Source organism: Diplotaxodon limnothrissa, linkage group LG12 (genome assembly GCF_057381915.1).
Source record: "Diplotaxodon limnothrissa isolate DT_005_m linkage group LG12, D_limnothrissa_male_GT1.1, whole genome shotgun sequence".
NCBI classification, from domain to species: Eukaryota; Metazoa; Chordata; class Actinopteri; order Cichliformes; family Cichlidae; genus Diplotaxodon; species Diplotaxodon limnothrissa.
Window position 1 is genome coordinate 36,824,605 of NC_140607.1, and position 24,972 is coordinate 36,849,576.

Sequence of the window (24,972 nt, forward strand, 5' to 3'; positions counted from 1 at the left end):
CACATTTCCTCTGACATTAAAATTATCCGATCCATACTCTAAAGAATCAAACTACAACTTGCATTTATAGCTAATAAAACCACCTCCCAGAGTTCTTTGTACACCTAAAGAAGTGTTTTATATACTGTACATACACTCCATCGTACAGTATATAGGCTCTACATTTAATCTCATGTTATCATTGATAACATTTTGTATTGCAATCTACATTCAAACTTAGAAAACATTGATTTGATGTGCAAAAACACCCTAAAGCATCCAAAAATGATCTGATGGAAACCTCCCCCTCAAACACCACCACCACCCCCACAGATCAACTAAAATCACTGGTTGAAGGAAACCGTTTCACATCTCGGGAAATGTGCTCATTTGTTTTCTTTCCAAGAGTCTGATGTGAAGATTCAGTTCTGTGTGAGCAGCGAGTCATTCCTCTAAAGCTCACAGATCAACACGCGTCCTTCAAACTCTCTGTCACTGACTTGCTAATTAGCAACCCTGCAGAGTAAGGAGTAAGGATACAGAGACCAGAGGGCAGCTTTGCAGGCTGTTGCAGTTTTCCACCAACTTAAAGTTGTTCCCTGTGTAATCTAATCTGTACAGTGCACGTTTTAGGATTTTTGTGAGGATGGAAATGACCTCACTGCCATGGACGAATATGTCTGTGGATCCAGATATCAGGGTGGGGATTAGGACTAATTTCTGGAATTTTCTTGAACATCACAATTTTTTCTGTTTCTTATATTAATTATTATGCATTTGTATTGTCGGGATATAAAATTTGCAATTTTGTCCAATCTCTAGAACGATAAAACATTATTTCAGTTACATCATGGATTCAAATCTGGACTGAGTCAGGCGCTGCGCCTCTGGTTACATTTTTAAAGTCAAATCCAAAACTGCTCAAGTGAAACGTCGAAATAGACAAACGACGAATAAACCAGTTGCTAGACTGACTCTAGATTCCAAATAGGCAGTGACTTCAATATAAACGTGCTTCCTCTTTCTTTTGGGAAAAAGTAAGCTATGCATTTAGCGTTGCCTTGCAGGTATTCTCATCTCCAAACGGCCCATAACAAACCAGGAAAAACCCGGAACAAGGGAAATGAGTCGTAAAGGAGAGAAATTAGTACAATAACTTTTACACTTGCATACGAGTCTGTTTGAAACTGTTCCTGCCCACTCGTGTGACGTTTATGTGGGATTTTTGGGGTTTCTCTGTATTATTGTAGAGTCTTTACCTTACAATATAAAGCGTCTTGAGGCGACTGCTGTTGTGATTTGGTGCTATATAATAGGTATAGTAATGACACTATAAAACTATGTTCTGCTGCTCCACATTTGTGACTTTTTAAAAACTTTTCCATTGATCTTTATAATATTTTCTATATTTTCTACTGTATTGCTGTGCTTATAGACAGAGAGGACAGTGCTACTGATCTTTTTGTCAGCTCAAAGACAGAAAACCACTGACTACATTTCCCACAAACCACTATTCAACCTATTCCTTTAAATTATCTTTTTTTTTTCTTTTTTTTTTACAGTCAAGCAAAGGGTCACCCAAACACCTCTACATTGCTACCTGTTAAAAATCTAATTTCTTCATGCTCAAAGCTACAAATGAGTTACATCTCTTTTTTTTTTTTGCATATCACTTCTCATAGCTTAAAAGTCTTTTTCTGCAGCAGGTCACATAAAGTAGTAATATATTATATGCATTGATTGCTAAATAGTTTCAGTAGATTTATGTACAACATTATTCGAGTGCTGAGTGTGCAGCTGATGCTGTTAACATGCCTACAGTCGTTTGACTATTATTGTGCGAGTTATTTTAGATTTAGTCAGAAACCTAAAAGCTAAATGTTGTGGAAGTGGAGACTAAGCATGGCTTCATTTAGCAGTATGTTTGACAACCCTGCTGCATCACTACTTCACCCACACCCAGGTCTGTTTGCTGTAACTCAGGTCCACGTGCTCAACACTTTGGGCCCAGTTTATGCTGGTAAAAGCTTCTTAAATCATTTTTAAAATCTAAATGTAGTGCAATATTTGCCGTCCACAGCGAATCTGCACGTCGACCCTCCACTGAGAAAGCTGCGTGCTTTACAGTCACTGTTGTTGAGCGAGTACATCTTTTTCTTCAGTGTGTGTTTTAAGGATGACGGCGGCCCGTTCACTCGTGAAGCGTGCTGCAGCTGATGCCGGTCCAAGTGAAAAGCAACGCAGCCACCTTTCTTTTCCTTTTTGTTTTTAGTTTCTTTCCTACTAGATTGTTCCTTGTAGTCACCTCAGGTTCAAAGTTGTGATCTTGAGCTGATTGGAAGTTGAACGAAGAGCCGACAGGATGACGATGGATGCTCCGATATATGCCAGAAATCACACACATACCATACGGCTGTTCTGCATGCGTGCCTGCGTGTACATGCTTACGCCAACTTTGAAAACCGTCTCGCACGCTCCCAGGTCATCGCCCTGTGGAGGTGGTGCCGCGTCACTCGGCCTGGACAGCAGCAGGTGGGAGGATGCCCTTGTCTCTCAGGTGGGACTGCAGAGTATGGAAGATGCCGAGCTGCTGCTCAGGCTGGAGCAGCAGCAGTTGCTGCAGCACTTTGCTGGGGTTCGGACCTCTGCAAGAGGAAAGAAATTCAAGCTTCAAGTTTGGCAATTAAAGCAAAATAAAGCACGAGAGCACTCAAACTTTCCTTTCATCAGGGGGAAGGCGAGAACCTCCAGTAACCACTACAGAAAAAAGGAACCAACAAGCTGCAAGTGACGTTTTGAACTACTGACTGAAATTTCACAAAGAGTGAAATACATAGACTGTACGTAAAGATGGATGGATCGGCTTGAGCTGAGCATTTCGGCCGTCGTCATCTTTTCAAACTAGAAGCTCTTGGACACCGTTGGTGGTCATCTGATTGTTGGGGTTTCTCTGTATTATTGTAGAGTCCTTACCTTTCGATATAAAGCACGTTGAGGTGACTGCTATTGTGATTTTGCACCTTATAAATAAAACTGAACTGAAGTTAGCCGAGTTGGATTGACATTTTTGAAGAACAGTTACAGAAGTCAAAGTATTTTTGCTCGATGCCCACGTTAACGTCATTTTGAAACAACATCCACCTGTTTATCCTGATGGCGAGTGAGACTGATGTGAGGTTTTTCAAATAGCTTTCCTTTGACATCTGGAACGTTTTGGATTATTTAAACCAGACCAGCTATATTGTGTCAGTAATTTTACACAATCTGGTAAAATTTGATTCCAGTGTCACCTTTAGTCACATGACCCTCTGACCCTGACAGCATGTAGCCGGCGGTAGGGCTGCTCAATTAATCGAATTTTAATCTCGATTACGATCTGGGCTTTCAACGATCATTAAAAATGACTGAGCCGATTATTAGCCCCTCCCTCGTGCTTTACTCTCGCGCTGCTCCGTGTGGCAAATCGAGCGCACCTCTCTGCGTTTCGAACACGTGTCACAACAATTGAGAGGACCCGAGGGAAGCTCGGAAAGCTAAGCAGAAGTTATTTGGAGAGGAGAGTGACTGCTGTTGGTTGAAAAGAGGTAAAAACCCTTCAGTTGTGTGGAAGTCAGACGCGGAGTCAGACGTGGATCAAGTAGACACAGTGTGTAAACTTTGCTACAGTGTCGTAGCTGCACCACAGAGCAACACTGCAAAGTTCACTAAACATAGATGTTTACATTTTTCATTTATTTCTTATATTGCAAACATTTGCACTGTTATCAGTATTTGCACTATTTTATATTATTTTTTGACAATCTTGAAAGTCATTATTCAATACATTGTTATTGTTAAATAAATATCGTCAAATAATCAAGATCTCAATTTCAGTGAAAATAATCGTGATTATCATTTTTGCCATAATCGAGCAGCCCTAGTCGGCGGTCGTGGCTCATATACTGTGGCTGAGGGGTTTGTGAACTGCCTTGCCAGTAAAATCAATTAAAATTACACACGATTGAAACACCTCTAAATGTTCAAAAGACGAAACTACCACAGCAGCACAAAGTTCCTCTATGAGAACTCATTAACATTGCCACCGCTTCCTACCTGACAAAGCTGGCAATATAGACGTGTGTGAAGGTGGCCATCAGGTACTGGCAGTCGAAGCGGTCCATGATGCCTCCATGGCCAGGGATGGTATTGGCAAAGTCCTGAAGGAGAAGACACATAGCATGCTATAGCATCAAAGCTGTGCTTTTATCCATAATAAAACTATAGTGTGTGGAAAAGATGCTATTTTTAAAGATCGCTTGTCAAATAGGTGTCACTAGGTGAAGATATGCTACACAGGCCACCAGGAATGCACACAAAAAAGCACAAACCACTGGTGGCTACAGCTTAATCTGACAGCCTGAAGTAATGAATGCATTAGTGACTAAGCAAACAATGCTGAGCTGCCTGCCACTTTAAATACAATCTCAGCGAGTAAACACAGCTGAAGTGGTCCAACCAGTTTCTGCAACATTTCAACCGTCGCTCTCTCTAATACTAATCTGTGACAGTGAGTGTATGAGCTGGAGCTCCAGCTAACTACTACCACTCACTCGGGTCGCAGAAACTAACAACACTTAAATCTCACCTGGAAAACAGATTGAACAAAAAACTGCATCAAACAGAAAGTGTGAAACAAAAGCCCTGGAGTATCCTGGATGAACAGGAGAGGAAAGCAGATGAACTACACAGGCCCTCAGAGAGCACATCCGCTCAGCCCTCCTATCAGAATATTTAGAGATGTGTTCCTCCTCTGTCCATGATCCACATTTACATCAAACTCAATAAAATTAGGCCTCTTATCCAATCCTGCTGACAAACAGATAAACAGGAGTGAACGCACGGAGAAGAAACGGAGATGCTCTTTACTTTGATTTTAAAAGCTCGCTTGAAGCCGCTGGCAAAGAAGCCGCCAAACGGTCCGATGAGAGATCCAAAAGACGAGAGGAAGATGCTGTGGATCGCGAAGGGATACAGGTTGACAGTTTTCTGCAAGAGAGGCAAGAAGAGACAAAACAAATATTGAAAAGTTATTTAATCAAAGCCATTTTAATCTGATCTGCAGAGCAAGACTACAAATCTGGAGCTGGAAATGACCATGAGCATCACTTTTAATGACATCGTGTTAGTTGTCTGCATTGAAGAAATAAACTAAATAATGTAGCATCTGCAAAACATTTCTGATGATTTCAGGCGGAGTACTGCATAGGTCTTTTAGACTTTAGAGTTCATTCTAAAATCTCTTAATGTCGTCATGATTATGACTCCTAAAGAAAGACAAGAACAGAGTCTTACCCATGTCAGTGTGTTTTGTAGCACAGTGGGAAGTGTGTACTCCTGCATCACAAAGATGTCAGACGGCTCACATTCGACTGTGAAGCTGTTTGACTCACTGTTGAAGCCCACGGGACACACAAAGCACTGGAACTGAGAGAGGAGGTAGGCCAGCTGAGGGAACGCAAAGGAAACATTAGCTTCTGAAACAACCACCTGTGAGATGCAAACGAATGTGAAGCACAATCGTGATCGAAAAAAATGAGGCTGAAAAATGGCTATTTTGGTCCCGACTGCCATTAAATTGCAAAAAAATCGAAATTCCAACAACATCCAAGCATATTTCACATTTTTTTCCTGTGACTAAGAGTCACGTGACTTTTATAAAAATGTCCTGGCAGTTGTAAGAGTGATAGGAAACTGCCAACAATCACAACCCTAACAGTGAAATACAGATTGGCGACAGCTGCTCCTTATCTACAGTAGCAACGCAGAAGAAAGGCAACATCTATGTTTCCTTTGATTTGTCTGCTTCCATAAACAGCTCTGCATAGCAGGAAATGCTGACCATGTGAGTCAAAGCAAAAATGTAAAAAACAAGAAGCGTACTCACAATGAAGCCAAAGACGACAGTGGCGAAAAACCCTCCGATGAAACCCTCCCAGGTCTTCTTGGGTGAGAGCTGCGGGGCGTGAGAAACACAAACACAAGGCTTCTTTCACATCAACATGACGTGTGGTTTTTACTCAGTCTCACCACAAACTACTCGTGATTTCAAATAAATCTTTTTTTCTGCCCTCAGCTCCGATCTGCTGAGTCTGTACAGCAGCAGCGGCTGTCATCAGATGATGAAGGGTTCAACATCCATTAGATTTACAGTTCAAGACCTGTATCTGACTATTTCAGTGCTTTAACAGTGCATGTTTTTAATGAGTCTGATAGCAATGCTGCCTGGAAGAGCTGCAGTTACAGTGAGGGAAATAAATAAATACTTGACCCCCATCGACTCCCTACCAAGCTGTTACGGCTTGAAAAGTGCTTGCAAAGTACCCCTGCTCAAGAAGGCCCATGTTCAGGCCTGACTCAGGTTTGTTAGCGAACACCTGAATGACTCAGATGAGACCAAACTGAATCGTCTGCATTAGTCCTCTCCGCACAGTTCAAGGGAAAACAATGCCGACTACGGCATGTTTCCATGCTTTTTTTCCCCCCCCCTACCCACAGCACAAGACCGCTGCATCACATTGAGGAAAAAGATGGAAAAATCTTTAACAAGAACCTCCTTCACTCTGGAGTGGCCCAAGAAGCAGCATGTGGAGGCCATGGAGTCGCCCGGTCAGCCTCTGGACCCACAGAGAGCCCAGAAGCTTTGTGTCTCCCAGTGAGAAACTAGAAACCTTAAAGACTCTGAGAGGCTCTGCAGAGAGCAGTGGCTAAAAATCTCTGCTGTGATGTGCACGAACCTGGGGACTGACTACGAGAACTTCTTAACAGCCGTGCTTGCCCACAACAGCTACTCCACCAAGTACTACACCATGTCCTCTGAGAGGCTCAAATCCCTAAAACAAAGTAATTTGTTGGAGAATGCGTTTTTCTTCATTTTCTATCTTAAACTATTAAAGCAAACTTACCACTGAATCATAGTTGGCTCATTTCTTGGTAAGTGGTTAAAATGATGACTTTAACAGACAATCAAATGCTTATTTCTCCCACTGGCTAGTTACTGTTGCTATGAATTACATTTCCTCTGAAACACTGGAGCATCTCTCCTCAGTACTTGGAGAATCCAACCTGACCTTATTATAACTACTTGGATCTCCATGCAGATGCCCTGTGAGGCAAATTTCAACCACCTGTTTTGATACTGAGGCAGACTGTGAAGCAGTCGGCACATGAGTCTGATAAAACATTCATCACCACTGACGCTGAACATTTATTAGTTTTGAGCTCACGCTGTGTTTCACAATGAAAGCAACTCTTTAACAAACTGAAGGGAGACTCTCTTTACGTATGTTTTCCACAACAGCTTCTGCAGGTCTCATCTATAGACTGTATATAAATGAGGGACATAGTCGCCATGAGATCATCCACTGAAAAGAGGTTCAGTTTTCCAATTTCTCATACCTTAAATTTCATCAGCATGAAATAGAAATTCAAAGCCATTTCTAATTTACCTTAATGAGTGGAGTCCTCCCAAAGAAGAACCCAAACAGGTAGGCCATGATGTCATTGCAGATCACTATGGAGATGGGGACGATGAACCTGAAAAACAGGAATTTCAGCGATGATGAGAGGTAAGAATCAGTATCTGACTTGGCTCAAAAATGCTTCTGCCCTCTAATGACTTATTTTTTCCTCTTACTTAAAACTTTATTGGTGTGACTTAATTTTTAAATGCACTGTTGCCTTTTTAAGAAGCCTGCACAAAGCGAACTCCGACAGTGGGCACACAGTTGCGATGAAACATATAAAACAGTGATAGTCAGACACAGGGCAGCTTCCTCTAGTCTTTCTTTGTCCTGCTTACCAGATCATTCCTTCAAACAGGTTCTGAATGACAAGGTGGGACTGAGTTACCACAATCAACAGGGTCACATGGGTCCAAGCAAACTGGAATGGCAAACACAAACACAAACACCACAGTGTCACTGCACTGGAATGTAGCCGTGCCTGCTCAGAAAGTCGGATCATGTCAGAAATAGTGGAAACAAACAGAAGGACAGGCGGACATGCTGGACGGCACTGACAGAGCCACACAGCAGATCAGATGGTGCAGAAATGTGAAAAACATCAAAAGAAAAGCAGGCAGCAGTGAGAGAACTGATTCCTGTGGAGACGCATGCAACTAAATTATTACAATACTAGAAACAAAGACAGCAGCACAATTAAACCATTCTAAAATATTAGTATACAATGAGCAGTTTAGCCTGAAAACAATCATGTTGGATGAAAGAAAGGGTGGCTCTTCCCTTTGTGGCCGCCTTTCCTGAGAAATGTTTGCATTCGTGCTATTTGTAGCAATTTGCATAAATTTGTATGTGAGATAACATTAAAATTGAAATTAAGTTAGTCATTAAAATTTGTTTAGTTGATAAAATGTGGAGCATAAAGGTGGCTACAGACAGAAATAAGCAAAGCAGGTGCACATAAATGAAATACAGCTGGAGCCACTGCAGAAGTCCTGCACTCATCTGGGATCAAACGCTGTGTCGGTGTGGACAGAGAGCTAATGCAGGATAACATTTAATGACAAACACGACCTAAAAAGCCTTCCGCAGGCATGAGATGAGTTTCTAAATTCCTCTGAGTGAGACAGAAGAAGCAGGAAGCCATGAGAGGGGATGGATGAGAAGGTTAGTGGTGCAGCAGAGGAGTAGATGGTTACTTGGCTGATACACACCATATAAAACTGCAGGCGGTAATGTTTCTTCACTAAACTCAGCACAAACATGCAGAAACCTGTGAAAGAGCAGACGACATGCTGTCAGTTTTTACTCCAAGATGAACAACAAGTGTACGCTATAATCAAAAATATCAAGACTCATAACACATGATGTAGTGTTTCAGGGGGATGTGGGAGACACGCTTGTGATTGGACACTTCTCAGTTTTCCTTCACAGAAAGTCTCTGGGCATTTAACCTTCGGTAACTCTGATGTTACACTGATTTGAGCCAAGACTTGGTGCAGCTGAGAGCTTGTGTGTGAGCTTTTTCTAGGACAGACCCTCTGCAGAGTTGGTACTGTGGCAGGTTAAGAAGACCATGTGTAGTTCAAAATGTCTCAGATGCCAAATGGTGCTCGTCTTACATTAAACTGCACTTTGTTCTGTAAAGCAGAAGTTAATCTTAATTTCTAAACCTAGCTATTTCTGCACTTCTGCGCTTGCTACTAAGAGACAGATTAAAATAAAATAAAAAACTTTAGTTTTTCCACTGGCCTTAACACTGAAAACAATATGAATGCACGAAGATGTTTGTTTTTATTTAAACACAGCGGCTGTGTGGTGGAGGTGTGGTCTGCAGATGAGGGGTGGTGCAGTGGGCTCGAGGGGCAGTGCCAGGAAGGCTGAAAACTATCTGGTAATGATACTCGGGCTATTTCAGTGACTCCGGTACCGACAGATGGAGACAGCTGGAAAGCTGGCGAGGCGTGTACCAGTTAATACAGAATCATCACAAGCATGCCGAGTGCCTCGGGTCTTTACTGGGGGTTGCAGGCAGCTTTTGCATTTGGTCCATTTTTGGGTCAGTGTTTTTAAACGTTAAAAGTTACACAAGAACAGTAGGAGTGTAAAGATCCAAATCCACAGTTTGTTTCGTTGGGTTAGGTTCCTACCTCAGCTTATTTTGGGGGGTGACAGTGGGGATTCACTTGCCTTTATCCTAAATGGGACAGTTTTTTCTACAAAATAGTTTGTTAGAAAAATGTCACTTTTATTCAGCACAGATAGAAATTGAAATTAGTGGCTACTTAGCAGGAAACTCCAAGAACTCTATTTCACTGTTAAGGAGATCATCTGTAGCCTTAACCCAGTGTGAATCTAACATATCCATTCCAACACAAAATACCTGCAATATTTCCCCAATCAGAGCTCCACTAATAAAAGTAATCAAGTGAAAATCGGGCCCCAGTGAGTAAGGTGGAATCCATCAGAGTGAAATACCAAAAGATGAAAAAGGTTAAACATGCATGGCAGCACTCAGTGAGAACATCTGCCATCCCTCAGTGGGCTCAGCCCTCGGCATATGAATGTTAATTAACATCTCCTGGTAATACTAATCCTGTGCAAAGAGGGCTTTTGCATGACTCTGAAATACTCCTCCAGGCTCATGATTTGAGCTGTGCAGTCACAGGATAAACAAAGTCTCTTTTACTCGATTTTACTGATATCTCCGGTCAAACTCAGCCGTTCTCGGCCAAGCTACAAGACGCCGTGCATTCCTCCCGTCTCACTGAGATTTCCCCTGCCTCTCATCTGAATGGGTCTTTATGCCACGTAGCAACGTGAGCTCTCCTAAATTTACCACTAGACTTTCATTTGTAATTGCCAACACAGGAAACAGGGAGGCAAAAAAAAGACCCGTTGACTTCAGATCACACAGAGGCTGAAGCCTCACCTTCTGTTTAGCAAACAGGGGTCACATTTGTGGCAACTTTTTATTTTACAAATTATAAATGTGACACATTTGCATGGGATTCAGTTCACAGCTGATCTCCACAACTGATGCAAATTTTTAAAGTTCCCCAGCTCATGGCAGCCCAGTACAAACAGGGGAAAAAACCGTAACATATATTGATAAATTAATTTATGTTTAGCAATTTATTAAGATGATTTGAATCTAAGATCACAAGTGGTTTCCAAAAGAAAACTACAATTATACACTTGGCTTTTTTGGTTAGTTGCTGTTTCTCTTTACCCATAATGTATGGGGACAGCATGCTGATAAAAGCCACACCTCAATATTTGTGCTTTTACGGCACATCCGGCAGCAATAAATGTAAATGTAGGCACCAAAGAAAAAGCTGTATCACTGTAAATCAGTTTAGTCTGTTTATACCAAGAAGCTCCCCGAGAGCTTTGTTTCTGCTTTTGTTCAATTTATTTCCCCAGTAATGTTATTTGTAACTGAACTCTACTGAGTAAAAGCTGCGTCTTGTGAAACCTAATCCACCCCCGTAAGGAAAACGTGAGTGAGAGACTAAGGGCCAAAGAGCATGTGTGTTTATGGAGATACAACAGGTGAGACTCACCTGCGAGGTACAACGCGAAGGAGATGAAGCGGTGATATCGAGCCAGGAACTGCAGAGGTTCCTCCCTCTGTACCAGAGCCCCAAAGTAATCTGCAACAGTTTCTCCATAGAAGAAGTAGTTGACACAAATCAGAAAGTACCTGAGGCAGAAAACAAAGGGAATTAGTTTTCCTCTACATTCATGCTTTGATATCCGTTTCCTCAGTATGTTTCAGGGATTGTTGCCCGTGTGGGTCAGAGGGTTTGTGTGTCTACCAGTGTTTCTTGCCCACTGTACATTGACCTGCACTGTTTGGTCGTGCATGGTGTTATGAGGGATGGCTTTGATGAAAGGGGCAAGTTTCAATTAGCTTTCATTTACTTCCAGCATGGCAGTGATCTTTGCTCTCGGCTGCAATGTCGCATCCCGTGGGGGTGTGTGCTGTGTATGCAAAGTAACAACAAAAACACTGCAACAAAAATAGGAGCAAAGTAGTCGTCATGGGGGAAAGGAGGCGTTGCACAGACAGAGAAAGTAACTGCAGAAGAAGCTGGCTTGACTCAGCGTTTTTCTGACAGCACAGCAGAGTTTAATGATGTGTGGATGCCACAAACATTGCTGGCTTAAAATGGGACTTTATTAAATCTCCTTACATACCAGAAAGACAGCTCAGTATGAATATAGAGCTAACATTCAGATGGCCTGGGGGCTTCGGTATTTGAGTTTTGGAATTTATTTATTTTTCTTTTGATAATGTTGAGTGTACTAATAGTCCTTAATCCTCAATACACTACTTGGGGACACAAAAACCTGTTTTTCTACATAGCACTTACTGGTTTTTATTAAAGGAGAAACATCTGGGAGTATTTTGTTTATGTAAAACTGCATAAAAGTGGTGAAAGCATGACGTGAACTGGAAGCCATCAGATCAAGAACAAAAGATTAAAAATACTTCTTACGTGACAATCGGTGAATTTCAAAATCCTGCTGTTATTGTTCTTTTGCTTATTCCCAAAACAAGTCAAAGCACATGTGCTGTCCCCTTCGAGGCTATAAAACAAGCATGTATGTTATCTCTAGATCAATAAAAACTGTTATTAGATGGTTAACAGACTGTAAATAAACAATGTCTTTGACATGTATTTCCCCTGATGGCCTGCAGGGGGCGACTCAAGCTGCAATAGAAGTCTATAGGAACCCTTCAGCTCAACAGTACACTAGTGAATGAATGTGCACTGTCCCAATCTAACTCTCAAACACAAACATGGCGACAGTGTAAACATTTCACTCACAGCTTTACGTGGACGATGTCGCTGTGGCTGTGTGCATGTTACATTTTCAGGGGTTTAGCTGTCAGACTGTACTGAACTTGAGCTGTTATATCCATCCAAAGCTACCAGATAAAAAAAGAGAATCTTACCGAACATATAGTTTGCTGGTCTAATTAGCTGCTGCATTAATTAGTTTATGATAAGCAGGTTAGCTCAGATCTAAACTAATTTTCGCAAATAACTACATACAGTTTACCAATCAATGGGCCTTTTAAGGTTTAGTGACGTGTCCACAAACAGAGTCTGGGCAATGCACTGACTACTGGATAAAGACTTCATGCATCCCCTCTTCAAAGAAAACAAGCTATCCATTTAAGAGGAACCCTCTGTTCAAAATACATCAAAGTATCAGCTCTTTTTCTGTGAAACTCATTTTCCTTACCAGCTTAGTGTCCTGAACCATGGCAGGTCATAGGAATGGTAAACTCTGTAGCCAATGGTGATAATTTCTTGGAAACACTTGATTTGGACAGACATGACCTGGGTCAGATGATGGGAGCAAAGCGGAAACATAAGAACAAAGTTCAGCCACGAGCAACAGATTCAAACTATGAGCTTCATTCTGTGTTTTTACAAAAACGGTACAGAACAAAGACGACACTTACCACAAGTATAAGAGCAATAGGTCCCATATATATAATGAGGAAGAAGCCAGAGATCATGGCTAAAGACAGAACGCCTCGTATCCAGTAGTTCTTCCATCTGTGGAGATTAGAAATTAGAACTAAAATTAATAATATATTATACAGAATTAATAATAATATATATAATAAGTCACTAAAGACGTTTTGAGTTCTCATTCAAAATGAATGAAATGCCACTGGTTTGAAAGTCAAAGGAGGAAAAAGATGACAGTCCACAGTTTGCTTCTTAAGAATATCGAGGTGCTGTGCAGGAATTTTCATGATGACTTGTTTGTATATCAGTAAAATTCATAAGGTCGCTACAGGTGAACCATTTATCACTCAGGGTTACCCTCCCGGGCTGCAGTTGGCCGCAGTTATGTCTAACATCATGGCGTCCAAGTTCACTGCCGCCTGCTGCTCTCTTTACCCCATCTGACTGCTGGCGTGCAGGGACCAAGCTTTATGGTCAAAAACAGCCTGAAGCTCACCCTGACACCTCACTGTCATCTACATGCATTTATTGACATTTTAAGTTCATTACGTGCGGTTTACTGGGCTACTGCATACAGCTCCAGGGATTATGACTTTTGCTGTAACATCTGCACTCATGTGGTGAATGAGTTGGCCCAAATAAGGCCTGCTTTTAATAGCGCATAAAGATGTTTAGCATATGTTGTTTGCGAGTAGTAGCTTAGGCTAAGGCTTAGTGGTAATTGGTCTTTAAGGCCTAACGACATATGCTTATGTTCAGCTTTATGTTTTAGCAGCACTACCTGCACTGCAAGCACAGCATGATTGCAATTATGGAAAGAAGCCGGGTCCTTTTTTAAAGCAGTTATCAGGGAGCTGCACAGCAGCCACGCAGGGCAGAGAGCCCGCTGCTCGCCGTGTGAATGGAGCTGAAAAACAGCTGCATCATGAAAAAAAGCTGCTGCTGTTTCCAGTCTGCGCTGTGCTCACACTCCATCCACCATCGCGCTGGCTGCATTTACATCCCTTCCCTCTCTTTTCACCTTCGAGTCCATCCTTCTCTGCCGGGTCATTCTGCTCAGCCCATACGTCTGCTCTCTATTCTGATTCTGATTCACTCTACTGCTCGTTCCCCCTCCCTCCATCTGAGTCTTCTTCTCTGAATATCTCGTCTCCCTTCATTCCTCCTGTCCTTTCCTTCTCTCTCTGCAGCACAGTGGCTCCAACGGTCAGTCTGCAGGGATTAGTCGCTTCTCCCCTCGTGAGCCTTTAAGCCCTGTGACCTGGCCTTCATTGCTCACATCCTCCACTCCTCATCTGTATATAAAGAGCATGTCAGACATGGGATATGTAGCTTTGCCAGCTTCATTAATGTTTTAAAGCAATGAGTTTTGTCATTCAAACATTCAGTGACAACTTGATCCAGACAAACCCAAGACAGTGGCAGTGACTGCCGCAGCGCACACGATAATTAAACCTACAAAATACTTGTTTCACTCACAAACACAGCAACAAGCAGTGTTTGCACCAGCTCTATTAAACTCATTCAAACAATCATTCACTCTGCAGACTCCATGAACGACTGCTTTTAACTGTCATAGTAATGTTTGGAAGAGTCTGCTTGGAAAACACCTGTGTAGTTTTTAAAAAATCACTTATTTGCACATGTTGTATGTGCCAGGTCCACCAGAATGAAATGAATACAGACAGCTGCTCTCCAGGGATGAACTCCACCATCTTGGACTACAGCAGTCCATGTTCTGCCCGGATGCTATGTTCATGTGTGAGCTCTCCTCCTGCTGCAGGTTCTTCTGCTTGCTGTGCATTTCCAGAGAAAACATGGACTACTGAATTATACTGAAGACCACCACAACAGCAACCTGGCCAATGAACGGCAAGCAGCTACTGAACTTTCAAAATAAGAGCGAGAAGAATATCCATTAGAAAATCAAATGCAGATTTCATTCTTCTCACAAACTCACAAAATGATGAGTCACTAAATATAATTCAGTGGGAAAGTATAATGTGCTCTCCGATTACACAATTTGCATCACCTGCTCCCAGGCACACGAAGCGTAACAGTAGGGTGTGTGGTGCTGCCGCTGAGCCAAGGGAGCTTGTGAAATCAAATATTATGCATCTCTCTGCTGTTTAGGGCCACTAACATGGATGAAGCAACTCCCAAAGATGCACCAAACACAGTCTGAACGTTAAGCTTTAAGTTTAGACCTGCGCTGTGTTGTAAGTGTAACACAAACACTGTCAATTCTACTGAAATGTGACCAAATGACCATAAAGCTGACCTGTTTCAGGAGCTGAGGACTCAAACCTGTTCAAAGTGTAAGTGACCTCCTTGTTCAAGGAATTTTCATAGTGCAAGAACTATATATCAGTGGCTCCTTTACTGATTACAGGGGTAAAGTCCAGATTTCAATGTGTTTCCCAGACTTCACCAGGATTTAGTGTCTTACCTCGAAATACACCACATTAGCCCATAAATAAAGAGTATTATCACAAAATATTATTATATATTAAGGTATTTCTCCTGCTTATTTACAGAGGTTTATACTGTATACACGACCTGTATATAAAAATAAAATCACATTTTCTTCTTTACCAAACAGAAAGCAGTGCTCCGCCTGCTTCATTGTACCAGAGTGCATGCTACTGACATGAGTACCAACAAAAAAGGTCATGTGGATTTTTTTCCAGGCAAACCTCACCACTAGGTTAGCTTTTAGATCTAAAAGCCATCTCAGTGCTGTGTTTGTTTATTTGCATATATTATAACATAATCACTGTAGGCGTATGCAAACCTTCTGTGCCATCGCTTCTGCCACTCGCTTTGAATAAAAGAGTCCCAACTCATAAATATAATTTATCAGTCGGGATTACATGTCGATAGATAGTCAAATTAAAATTATCAGCAGTCACAAAGTAATTTATTGAACTCTTGGAGCTGAGTTCTTTGAAATAGCTGCAAATTCACTTTCACTGCATTAATAAGAGCATGTTCAAACAGTAAGAATCTATTTCTGCTCAAATTAACCTACATTTATACCAGAAAGGTAAACAATCACCTCACTGAGGTGCTCTCATAACTCAGAGGGAAAACTGCCTCTTACAGCTGAACATTACAGCAGAAGAACATTTAAAATGCACGTCAGGTTTCGTCAGGTCACCTGAGCCAACATGCAAACGATTCACTGCACTTAGAATGAATTTGATCTTTATATTGATCTGTTGATCTGATCTGTTATATTTACACTGTATACACAGGGATATCTATACTTTATACTTAATAATCAAATGACTTAATGATTATTTCAAGTCTTTTTTTTAAGTCAAAACTGAACATAATCTAATGGAGGAAGATGAACACTGTTAGTATATGTGTGTATTTAAGAGCCACCTGAAAATATTCAAAATAATAACTATTCTTGTTTTATATGTCAAATTATCTGGTGTTGTACATTTATAAAATATGAATGGCTTTTTTAAAAGGCAGGGGTACAAGTATTAAAAGTACAATTATTCATTTTTTTCATTTTTCTGCCAGATATGCACTGTATCCAATAGGGGTGGGGGAAAAAATCGATACTGTGTAGTATGGTGATATTTTGTTTGCTAATAATGTATCGATACAGGGACAGCAGAAATCGATATTTTGTTACAAAAAAAAGTTTTTGTGGACTGGAACATGCTCTGACTTCAGAGCATGTTGATCAGCTCCTTTTTCTGAACAAGAATCCTGACACTGTCCAAATGTGTTTAACGTTTTTTTTGGCAGCAATAAACATGACAGTTTACTTATTTTAATTTAAGACATGTTTTATTTTAATTAAGTTTAAAACTTTTTAATTTAATGTAAAATTATATTTTGTTTTAATTTACTTTCAAATTCTTCAGTTGCTGAAGGGGCTGCATAGTTTTCATATTGCATAGTTCAGAATAGCTATAATTGTACCAGATGGTTGCATTCAGTTAAGTTGGACTAGACTGTAATACAAACCGTTCAGTTTGTCAACAATAAAACTGAAATGAGAGAAAGACTGAGTGCGAGACTTTGTTATTAGATAAAATGAATATTGATAAAGTTTACCTTTATGTACAGAATCTGAATATGGCAAAATATTTTAAAAAATTGCAATAATATCGTATCGTGCGTTAAGTATTGTGATAATATCGTATTGTGGGATGTATGGTGATTCCCACCTCTAGTATCCAATGGTGAATATTAAAAAAGGCAAAATACATTCATGTATAAGTAGTCCCTGAGAGCCAAAACCTCAGACTTCAGCTGAGCTAGCCTAGTTTTTATTGCTCTTGCCTCTATATGTTATCACAGAGTGGAAATCCCTAATATGGTCATCTCTGGTTCCAACCCTACCAGCTGCTCTCAGAAGGTGAGCTTAAAGGAAAGCTGAAGGGAGGTTAAACAACCTGAGACAGAGGACAAGTGAGGGGCTTCTTATTTTACAAAAACAACAAAGAAAGAAAAGGATTGTTTTGAACAGTCCAAACATAAGAATATAAAGCTGAACATAAGCATAATAACTGTCTAGTGAACTAGTAACATTTATCCCTACTATTAATAAAAACCCTCACTTGCTTTGAACTTCTTTGTAACTTTGTAACTATTTCTGCCGCTTTTTATGCCAACAATCACCTGCAGCTCTCCAAATATCTTCCCAGAGAGCATCTGCACTGTTATAACTACTTCTGACAGACCATAAACAGACTCCTACAGTTAAACAATAGAACACTATTCATTCATTTTTAATGAATTGCTACCATCTTGGACAAAGCTTGTTGAGCTATGATAGACTCTCATGCGGAGATTCAAACTAGTTTGGCTACGTGTTAATATTATCATACCCCTGTGGTTCTGCATTCCAGCTCAGCTGTGGGATTGTGAGTAATTTATAAGCACGGATATCAAAAAGACACGCTTTGAGCACAAATGTTTTCTGGCATGTGGGTTTCTGCGTTTGAGGACTGTTTACCTGGGCGGCAGCCCCTCCAGAGCTTTGTTGAGGCATTCTGGAGTGTTGTCTGTGTCTGCTGTGGAGAGAGGATAATCTGGAGTGTCTGCTTTGGAGTCGCCATCACATTCTCCCTCTGCGTCACCTGCCAGCCCCAACCTGTCATCGCCATCAGCCTCCTGCCGAGAACACAGAGATATTCAAATACTGACTTCAGACAGAGCAAGTCTGCACCTGACAAACAGGTCTCTGACATCTCATCATGAAAGAGTTACACTGAGAGCTCCTGAAATGGGTAAACAGGTAAACGCTGCAGGAGTCAGGTCTAAACTAAGAACATCAACATGAGGCTGAGCAGACGGCACTTTAATTAGGTCAGTTTAGCCCCTACAGGGGAGGACAGAGACAGAGCAGACTTGGTGTTTGTGTCCTCTGAGGCTGGATCGGTCAAACAGGATTATACATTAATAAAGGACACACATCTCACTAACAATTTATTTGTTACCATAGGTAACTAAGCTTTTACTAACGCATTTCTCTCCCAAGTTTGAGCTACAGTTGTGACACGTCACAGCATGTCACTCAATGTTAGGCTGGTTTTTACGTTTACGACGGCATCAGATTTTCCCCCCGTCTCGTGACTTTGGCTGTGATTACGTGATTGGTCCAGATTAGGATTGTGAAAATGTCACAGAGATTAAGATTATTATACTGTGCAAAATTCTTCAGCCACCACCCACTTCTTTACATTTTCTTTCAAAGGAGTCAGACTTGTATTTTTTCCCACTGCTCTTGTGCAACAGTTTTGCAGGCTTTTCAGAGAGCTTTTAAATTTGTGGCTGCTTTTTCACTCATTTCCAGTCCAGTCCCTGCAGATGAGAATTTTCAAAGACATTTTTTTGTTTTTTAAGCTGATTGAAGCATTCGAGCATAAGAAAGACATCTGACTCAAGGATGAACCAGTGCTGTCTACAAATAAGAGAAAACTTAAGTCAATAGACAATTTTAAACTGTATCTTTAGGCCTGCTGCAAAAATACATTATTAGTCTTAAACTCAGCACGGTGTGCAGCGGGCCCTTTAAAAACAATTTGATGAAGTTGGACAAATGAGGGGGAAAAGAAGAAGCAGCAGGTCTAGAAAAACCTGCTACATCAGATGAACACCATCTAAAACAAAACAGGAAAAATCCAGCAAAGACCCGACAGATGCATCTCGCCTTTCAGTTGATTCCTCTACTGCTCACTGAAGCCTAATGGTGACTCAAGAATGTTGGACACTACTGTAAACAGTTTCCATTTACTATAACATACAGAAATGTTCACAAAAGTAGACTTAACTCCACAAATTCTACATTTCTATGAAGTAATTTGTTTTCCTGTCCTGAATATGACAGATGTTCTAAACCAAGATAATGAGTGAAATTTCCCTTAAAGTAGGGCTGCTCGATTATGGCAAAAATGATAATCACGATTATTTTCACTGAAATTGAGATCACGATTATTTGACGATATTTATTTAACCCTTTAAGACCTACCATAGAACCAAGTCCGCCAGAGCTTATATTATTTTTTTTGTACATGCTGTAGTGCCATTTGTGGGAGCATTTCAAGTTGCTATACATCAATACAACTGTTATAGCCCATATTTTAATAATATGTATGCATTAAGTCCATAGTAACTACATTAATTGCAAACAAGTGCAATAAACTACAAAAAAATTGAAAATCGTTTTTGTTTTGTTTACATATATTTCTACTTGGAGAAATTTAAGAGGTTTATCCCTCAAAACTTTAAATACAAAAAAGTTGCAAAAAATAGTTTACAACAACAGGAAATTTATTTTGAGTGTCTTCATAGTTTTATTTTGGAGATACAGCAATTTTTATATACTGCAGGAAAAACAAAAAAACAATCCTATGATGCAAATTTGCAAAGAAAACAGCACGTGCATCAAAATAAACTATTTCCAGCTGTGCAATTCGAGTTCTAAGCATCCCAGCAACTATTCAGAAAAGTATAGAGTCAAACATGACTTATAAAAACACTAGTATAAGTATAGTATAGTATAGTTTTTTACTTAAGGCCTACAAGTAAAAAACTACATTTTCCGCAAAAATGACATCACTTCCGGTTTCGGGCAGGAAATGCGATAGTTCGAGTTGATGTCTTTTTCAAAGTGGGAAGTGTTAGGAACAGCTGATGGATCGGCAAAGCGTGTTTCTGGAATATTATGTTTTTGTTCCTGCAAGCGCTTTTTATGCAATTTTTGCAAAGCTTTATGTGGAAGGAAACCGTGACCGAGGACAAGCTGATGGCATAAGATGTAAGTACAACTCCTCCGGTTTCATATGCAAAACAAATTATTGCGCTAGCTTAGCGGTTCAGGTTCTACAGGGATTTAAAAATAGTTACGCAAAACGGAGTGTGCTGCTCTGACCGGCTTTAAAGGGTTAACAATAACAATGTATTGAATAATGACTTTAAAAAATAATATAAAATAGTGTGCAAATACTGATAACAGTGCAAATGTTTGCAATATAAGAAATAAATGAAAAATGTAAACATCTATGTTTAGTCAACTTTGCAGTGTTGCTCTGTGGTGCAGCTACTACATCGTAGCAAAGTTTACACACTGTCTACTTGATCCACGTCTAACTCCGCCAACCCATAATGTTTCCACACCACTGAAGTTTTTTTTTTTAACCTCTTTTCAACCAACGGCAGTCACTCTCCTCTCCAAATAACTTCTGCTTAGCTTTCCGAGCTTCCCTCGGGTCCTCTTAATTGTTGTGACGCGTGTTCGAAATGGAGAGCGGTGCGCTTGACTTACCACACGGAGCAGCGCGAGAGTAAAGCATGAGGGAGGGTCTAATAATCGGCTCAGTCATTTTTAATGATCGTTGAAAGGCCCAGATCGTAATCGTGATTAAAATTCGATTAATTGAGCAGCCCTACCTTAAAGGTTTGTTTACAATCTCAGGAGCCTTACTGGCTCGGCAGCAGAGAGCTGAAAGTCTACACCTGGTGCTGCGAGGTTAACAGGCTTCTGCCCTGAAGCAAACATCTTTACAGCTGATAATGAATCTTTAATCTGGATTTAAACTCAGTGAGCAGCACCCACAGTCACACAGCTGATGCCTCAACACTGCAGGGACAAAAAATATAACAGACTTCCTGGGAAGCTTTGTTTTGGGAACTTGAGACATCTTTGAGAGTTAGCCCTCATTTACAATTTACTGAGTCAGTAAGAACAAACTGAGAGAACATTATGCATTTCCAGATTTAGCAGGCTTAATGTGGAAAACTCCTCTAAGTGACATCCTAGAAGCCGTTTTGCTCTCGTCAACATCAGTCATGGTCTGTCTTATAACAAAAAGAAGCTATTTTTAAAGTCAGCTCACACATCTATCTGGGGATTAGGATGTCCTATCCACCAGAGCAGCTCGGTGATGTTCTTAGCCATTTTTTGCCTTTCATGGTTGTTTTTATTCAAACGCTGCTAAATATGGTTAGCAGGGCCATGAGGGTTAAACCGGAGGTATTCGTTTGGAAATGAGGTCCCTGATCGTGGCCAGATGTAATTAACTGAGAAAGCACTGAAAGTGGGAGCAGGCTCTGGGTTCACTTTAAGTTGCCGTTCGTGGCAGGAGAGGTGTAATTGTAGAAATCCACTCAGGTTTTAATGAGGAGACTGAAACACTGCCTACCTGGCAGGGCAGCTTGCAAATCTTGACTAAAAAGGGAAATAAAAACATCACTGTTTAAAACCGGATCTCTGGAACATTGGCTTAGCGATGAAGTGACAATAAGACTCATTCAGTTTTCAACCAAGGAGTTATCAGCAAGCTCAAACTACTGAAGCTGACGCACATCAGACTGTCGAATTTAACAATTTCCTGTCACATAGAAGTAACCATCACAAAGCAATAAGAGCAGTTATCATGTTTGATTAGACGCCACCACAGGCGTAGTAAATCTACACAACCCAAATACTGTTAGTTAGACGACTAATAATTACCTAATCACTACCACAATGAGATTAATGCTGTTGTCAAGCTTTTTCCCTTGAATTGTGCTACAACAGGAGTATTTTAATCCCCATTCCTCGTTTGGCATCCCCGCAGCAGAATCACTAACAGAAGAAAACACTGAGCTGCTTTTCCTTTCACTCCACTGCACTCCTGAAGCCTCAGATGACTTTACAATAAAATTAGATTTGGGCAGACACACCATAGACTAGTGCACAGTGTAAAAGATTCGATTTCCCTCCCCCGTGGAAATCTGTTGGAATCAAAGAAACGTCAGAGTGAAGATGGAAACAGTAACAGTAACAGGTCTGATATCAAACTATTTGTTCATTTTTAAATGCAGAAACATGTTTTTGATTGTGATTGTCAAAAAATAAATAAATAAATCATGTTTTCAGTACTCAGAAGACCAAAGAGAATAGAGAATAATCTGAAATCAAATTACAATATAACTTGTTATCTACCTCATAATATTAGGGTTCTAATCATACTACTGTTATCGACCTGATAAATTTCCAGTTTAGTTATAGAGAACCTGTCACGCGTCTCTTCACTGTAGTTTAGTAATGCTTTGTTTCAGACAGCTTTTCCTACCCTTGGCTGTGTATGATGTTGCAGATATGGCCATCTCAGGCAGAGAGCTCTGGCTGTGAGCACAGAAGCCCCTCCCACCTGCCGTTTAAACCTTCCGTTTATGAGAGGCGGCCAATCAGAAGAAAGTTCAATTGAAACAAAGATCCTATTAAAATGGGAATGTGTTAAATAGTTTGTTTCAGAGAGAAGGTGAATTTAGGAGCTGCACCAAGTCCTGGTACAGGACACACAAGGATTATTACAAACTGTGAATCATGCAAAGCCACTCTAGCAGAGTCTAAAGGGGACTTGTAGCAATATAACAGGCAACACGAGACAGGTAGCCAGGTAATGTTTCTCAACTTGAAGGTGAGCAATTGAAAAACAATTGTGCAGTGGGAGTGAAGTATACTGTCGATGACACAAGCGAGTAGTAAATACATTAAGCTGTTCACTACTGCAAAGCAATGCACAGCAAGTCAATCACTTCATATGTAGCCAAGGCTGAAGAATAAAAACATGGGGCTGTTAATGTGGTCACCCATATAACCATATAAATAAGCAGCAAACACTGTTGCTGCTGTTTTTCATTAGAAAAAAATCTTTCATCATTATCATTTACCAATGTTTTCCCAGTGACCATAGACTGGTGGCATGTTCTGCAGCTGAGTCAGCCTGTCGACAGTTGAGAAACCGTTTCCATGGAGCAGCAGGCCTCAGCATTGTTCACGACCACATGCAGAGCTGCAACATTGAGCCCTAATCTAGATGAACGTATTCGAGCTTCTTAATGAAACTGTCAAACACGGTTAATCCTTTGTTTATACAGCAACACGAGCCAACTGCTGTGTAATCACTGCACAGTCAAACCCTTCAATGCTGCAAATATCTGTGATATCAGTCCAAGTTGCGCTAAGGGTCAGCCTAATCCTGAGTACCTGTTATCATGAGAAGTGAACATGTGCAAACTGATAACAGAGAAAGATGAAACAGGAAAACAACCACAGCAGGTGGTGTATGCAAAACGTCATTTATTCAGGATGCCCATGTTTTTCTAGAGCCACAAGCAGCAGCAGCTCATTGGCCGTCCTTGCAGCTCAGCTCTCCTCCACTGTCATCTTTGTCCTCCTCCTGGATATTAATGCCTCTGCTGCACAAGTGTGAGGAGGGAGGAGGCGATCTAAAAGAGGGACGAGTGACGAGCAGCTCGCGCCACATCTCATACTTTTTCATCTCAAAGCTACTTGAAACAGCTGCGTTGGCTGTTGCTGTTTTTAGCGCAGCCACTAAAGGAGGTGGGAAGAATTTTACATCTGGAGCTAAACTGGTGACAAATTTAATGTAAAAAAACAACGTAAAGTTTATTTGAAAAGCCACAGCTTCAAAAGATGATGTTAGATGAAGAAGCACCGTCTACTTAAGAATCCTGATCAAAATATTCAGTGACCCCTCATGACCTTCAGGAAAGAAGCATTACCATCCTGGAAAAGACCGGACAAGATGGTAAATGAACTGGTATTTGTACAGCTCCTTCCTACTCTGAGGACTAAAAGCACCTTTTCTTACAAGCCACATTCACCCACTCATACAGCGCTTTCTCCTATGGCTTTGGGTGCTCGGGTATAGATGCACCTGACTTAAGTTGTGCAAACACATTTTAACATGTGGATGTCATGATCCTGGGTCATGTGACCCAGCGTTTTGAGTATCAATATATTTTGACGTTTATGGTTTATGTTTAAGTTCTTTAGGTTATCTAAGTTCATTTCTATTATGCCAAGGTTGCTGTTACAGTTCATTGTTTATTAGATTCCCCTGTGTTTAAGTCTCACTCGCCCTTCATGTGTCTCATGTTGTCGAGTTCGTGTTGTCATGTCATCTCATTATGTTTCCTGTTTTATTTTGAAGAGGTCTTGTGTTTCTATCTTCAGTGTGTGTAGTTTTACTCTTCCCCTGTGACGTTGTTATGTTCATTTGTGTCAGCTGTTTCTCCGTGTGTTTCCACTTCCCCTCCTGTGTGTTTTCATTCATTCCTTGTCTGGTTGTCTGCTATGTTCATGTCATGTTTCCAGGTTTTTTCATGCTTTAATCTTAGGTCATGCAGTTTAGGTTATTGTTTAGTTTCATCTTTGCCTTTTATTTTTGCACTATTTTGCCAGCCTTAATAAACGGCTGAACAAGTACAAAATAAAACCACAAGATCTCATTCCAACCTTCTTCTCCAACCAATTAGCTGTGAGAAAATTAACTGCCAAACACGAGCAGAAATGAGAAGGAAATCACTGTTTCAGCTTTGGTAAATGAGGATGGGCTTGAAAGTATTTATGGACTAGATTTGCAGATACTGTGGTAAAAAATAAATGACGGCTACGACACCGTGTGTTTCTGCTTATTTATAGAAATAGAAAAGAAAAAGAAAACACTGGAAAAGAATCT

At 40.7% G+C, this 24,972-nt stretch overlaps 1 protein-coding gene across 1 annotated transcript in view; it reads right to left on the reverse strand.

The window, feature by feature from the left end:
* Positions 1–275: 275 nt before the first annotated feature.
* cds1 (CDP-diacylglycerol synthase (phosphatidate cytidylyltransferase) 1) overlaps positions 276–24,972 on the reverse strand; it is a 30,494-nt gene continuing 5,797 nt past the window's right edge. Inside the window, exons 2-13 of the mRNA XM_085367560.1 lie at positions 17,955–18,112; positions 12,958–13,054; positions 12,735–12,832; positions 11,042–11,181; positions 8,690–8,748; positions 7,817–7,899; positions 7,464–7,551; positions 5,903–5,971; positions 5,311–5,463; positions 4,885–5,004; positions 4,072–4,175; positions 276–2,624 (exon numbers count right to left, since the gene is read on the reverse strand). Coding sequence (XP_085223686.1) covers positions 2,489–2,624; positions 4,072–4,175; positions 4,885–5,004; positions 5,311–5,463; positions 5,903–5,971; positions 7,464–7,551; positions 7,817–7,899; positions 8,690–8,748; positions 11,042–11,181; positions 12,735–12,832; positions 12,958–13,054; positions 17,955–18,112 — 1,305 coding nt within the window. The 3' untranslated portion in view covers positions 276–2,488. The remainder of the gene's footprint in view (positions 2,625–4,071; positions 4,176–4,884; positions 5,005–5,310; positions 5,464–5,902; positions 5,972–7,463; positions 7,552–7,816; positions 7,900–8,689; positions 8,749–11,041; positions 11,182–12,734; positions 12,833–12,957; positions 13,055–17,954; positions 18,113–24,972) is intronic.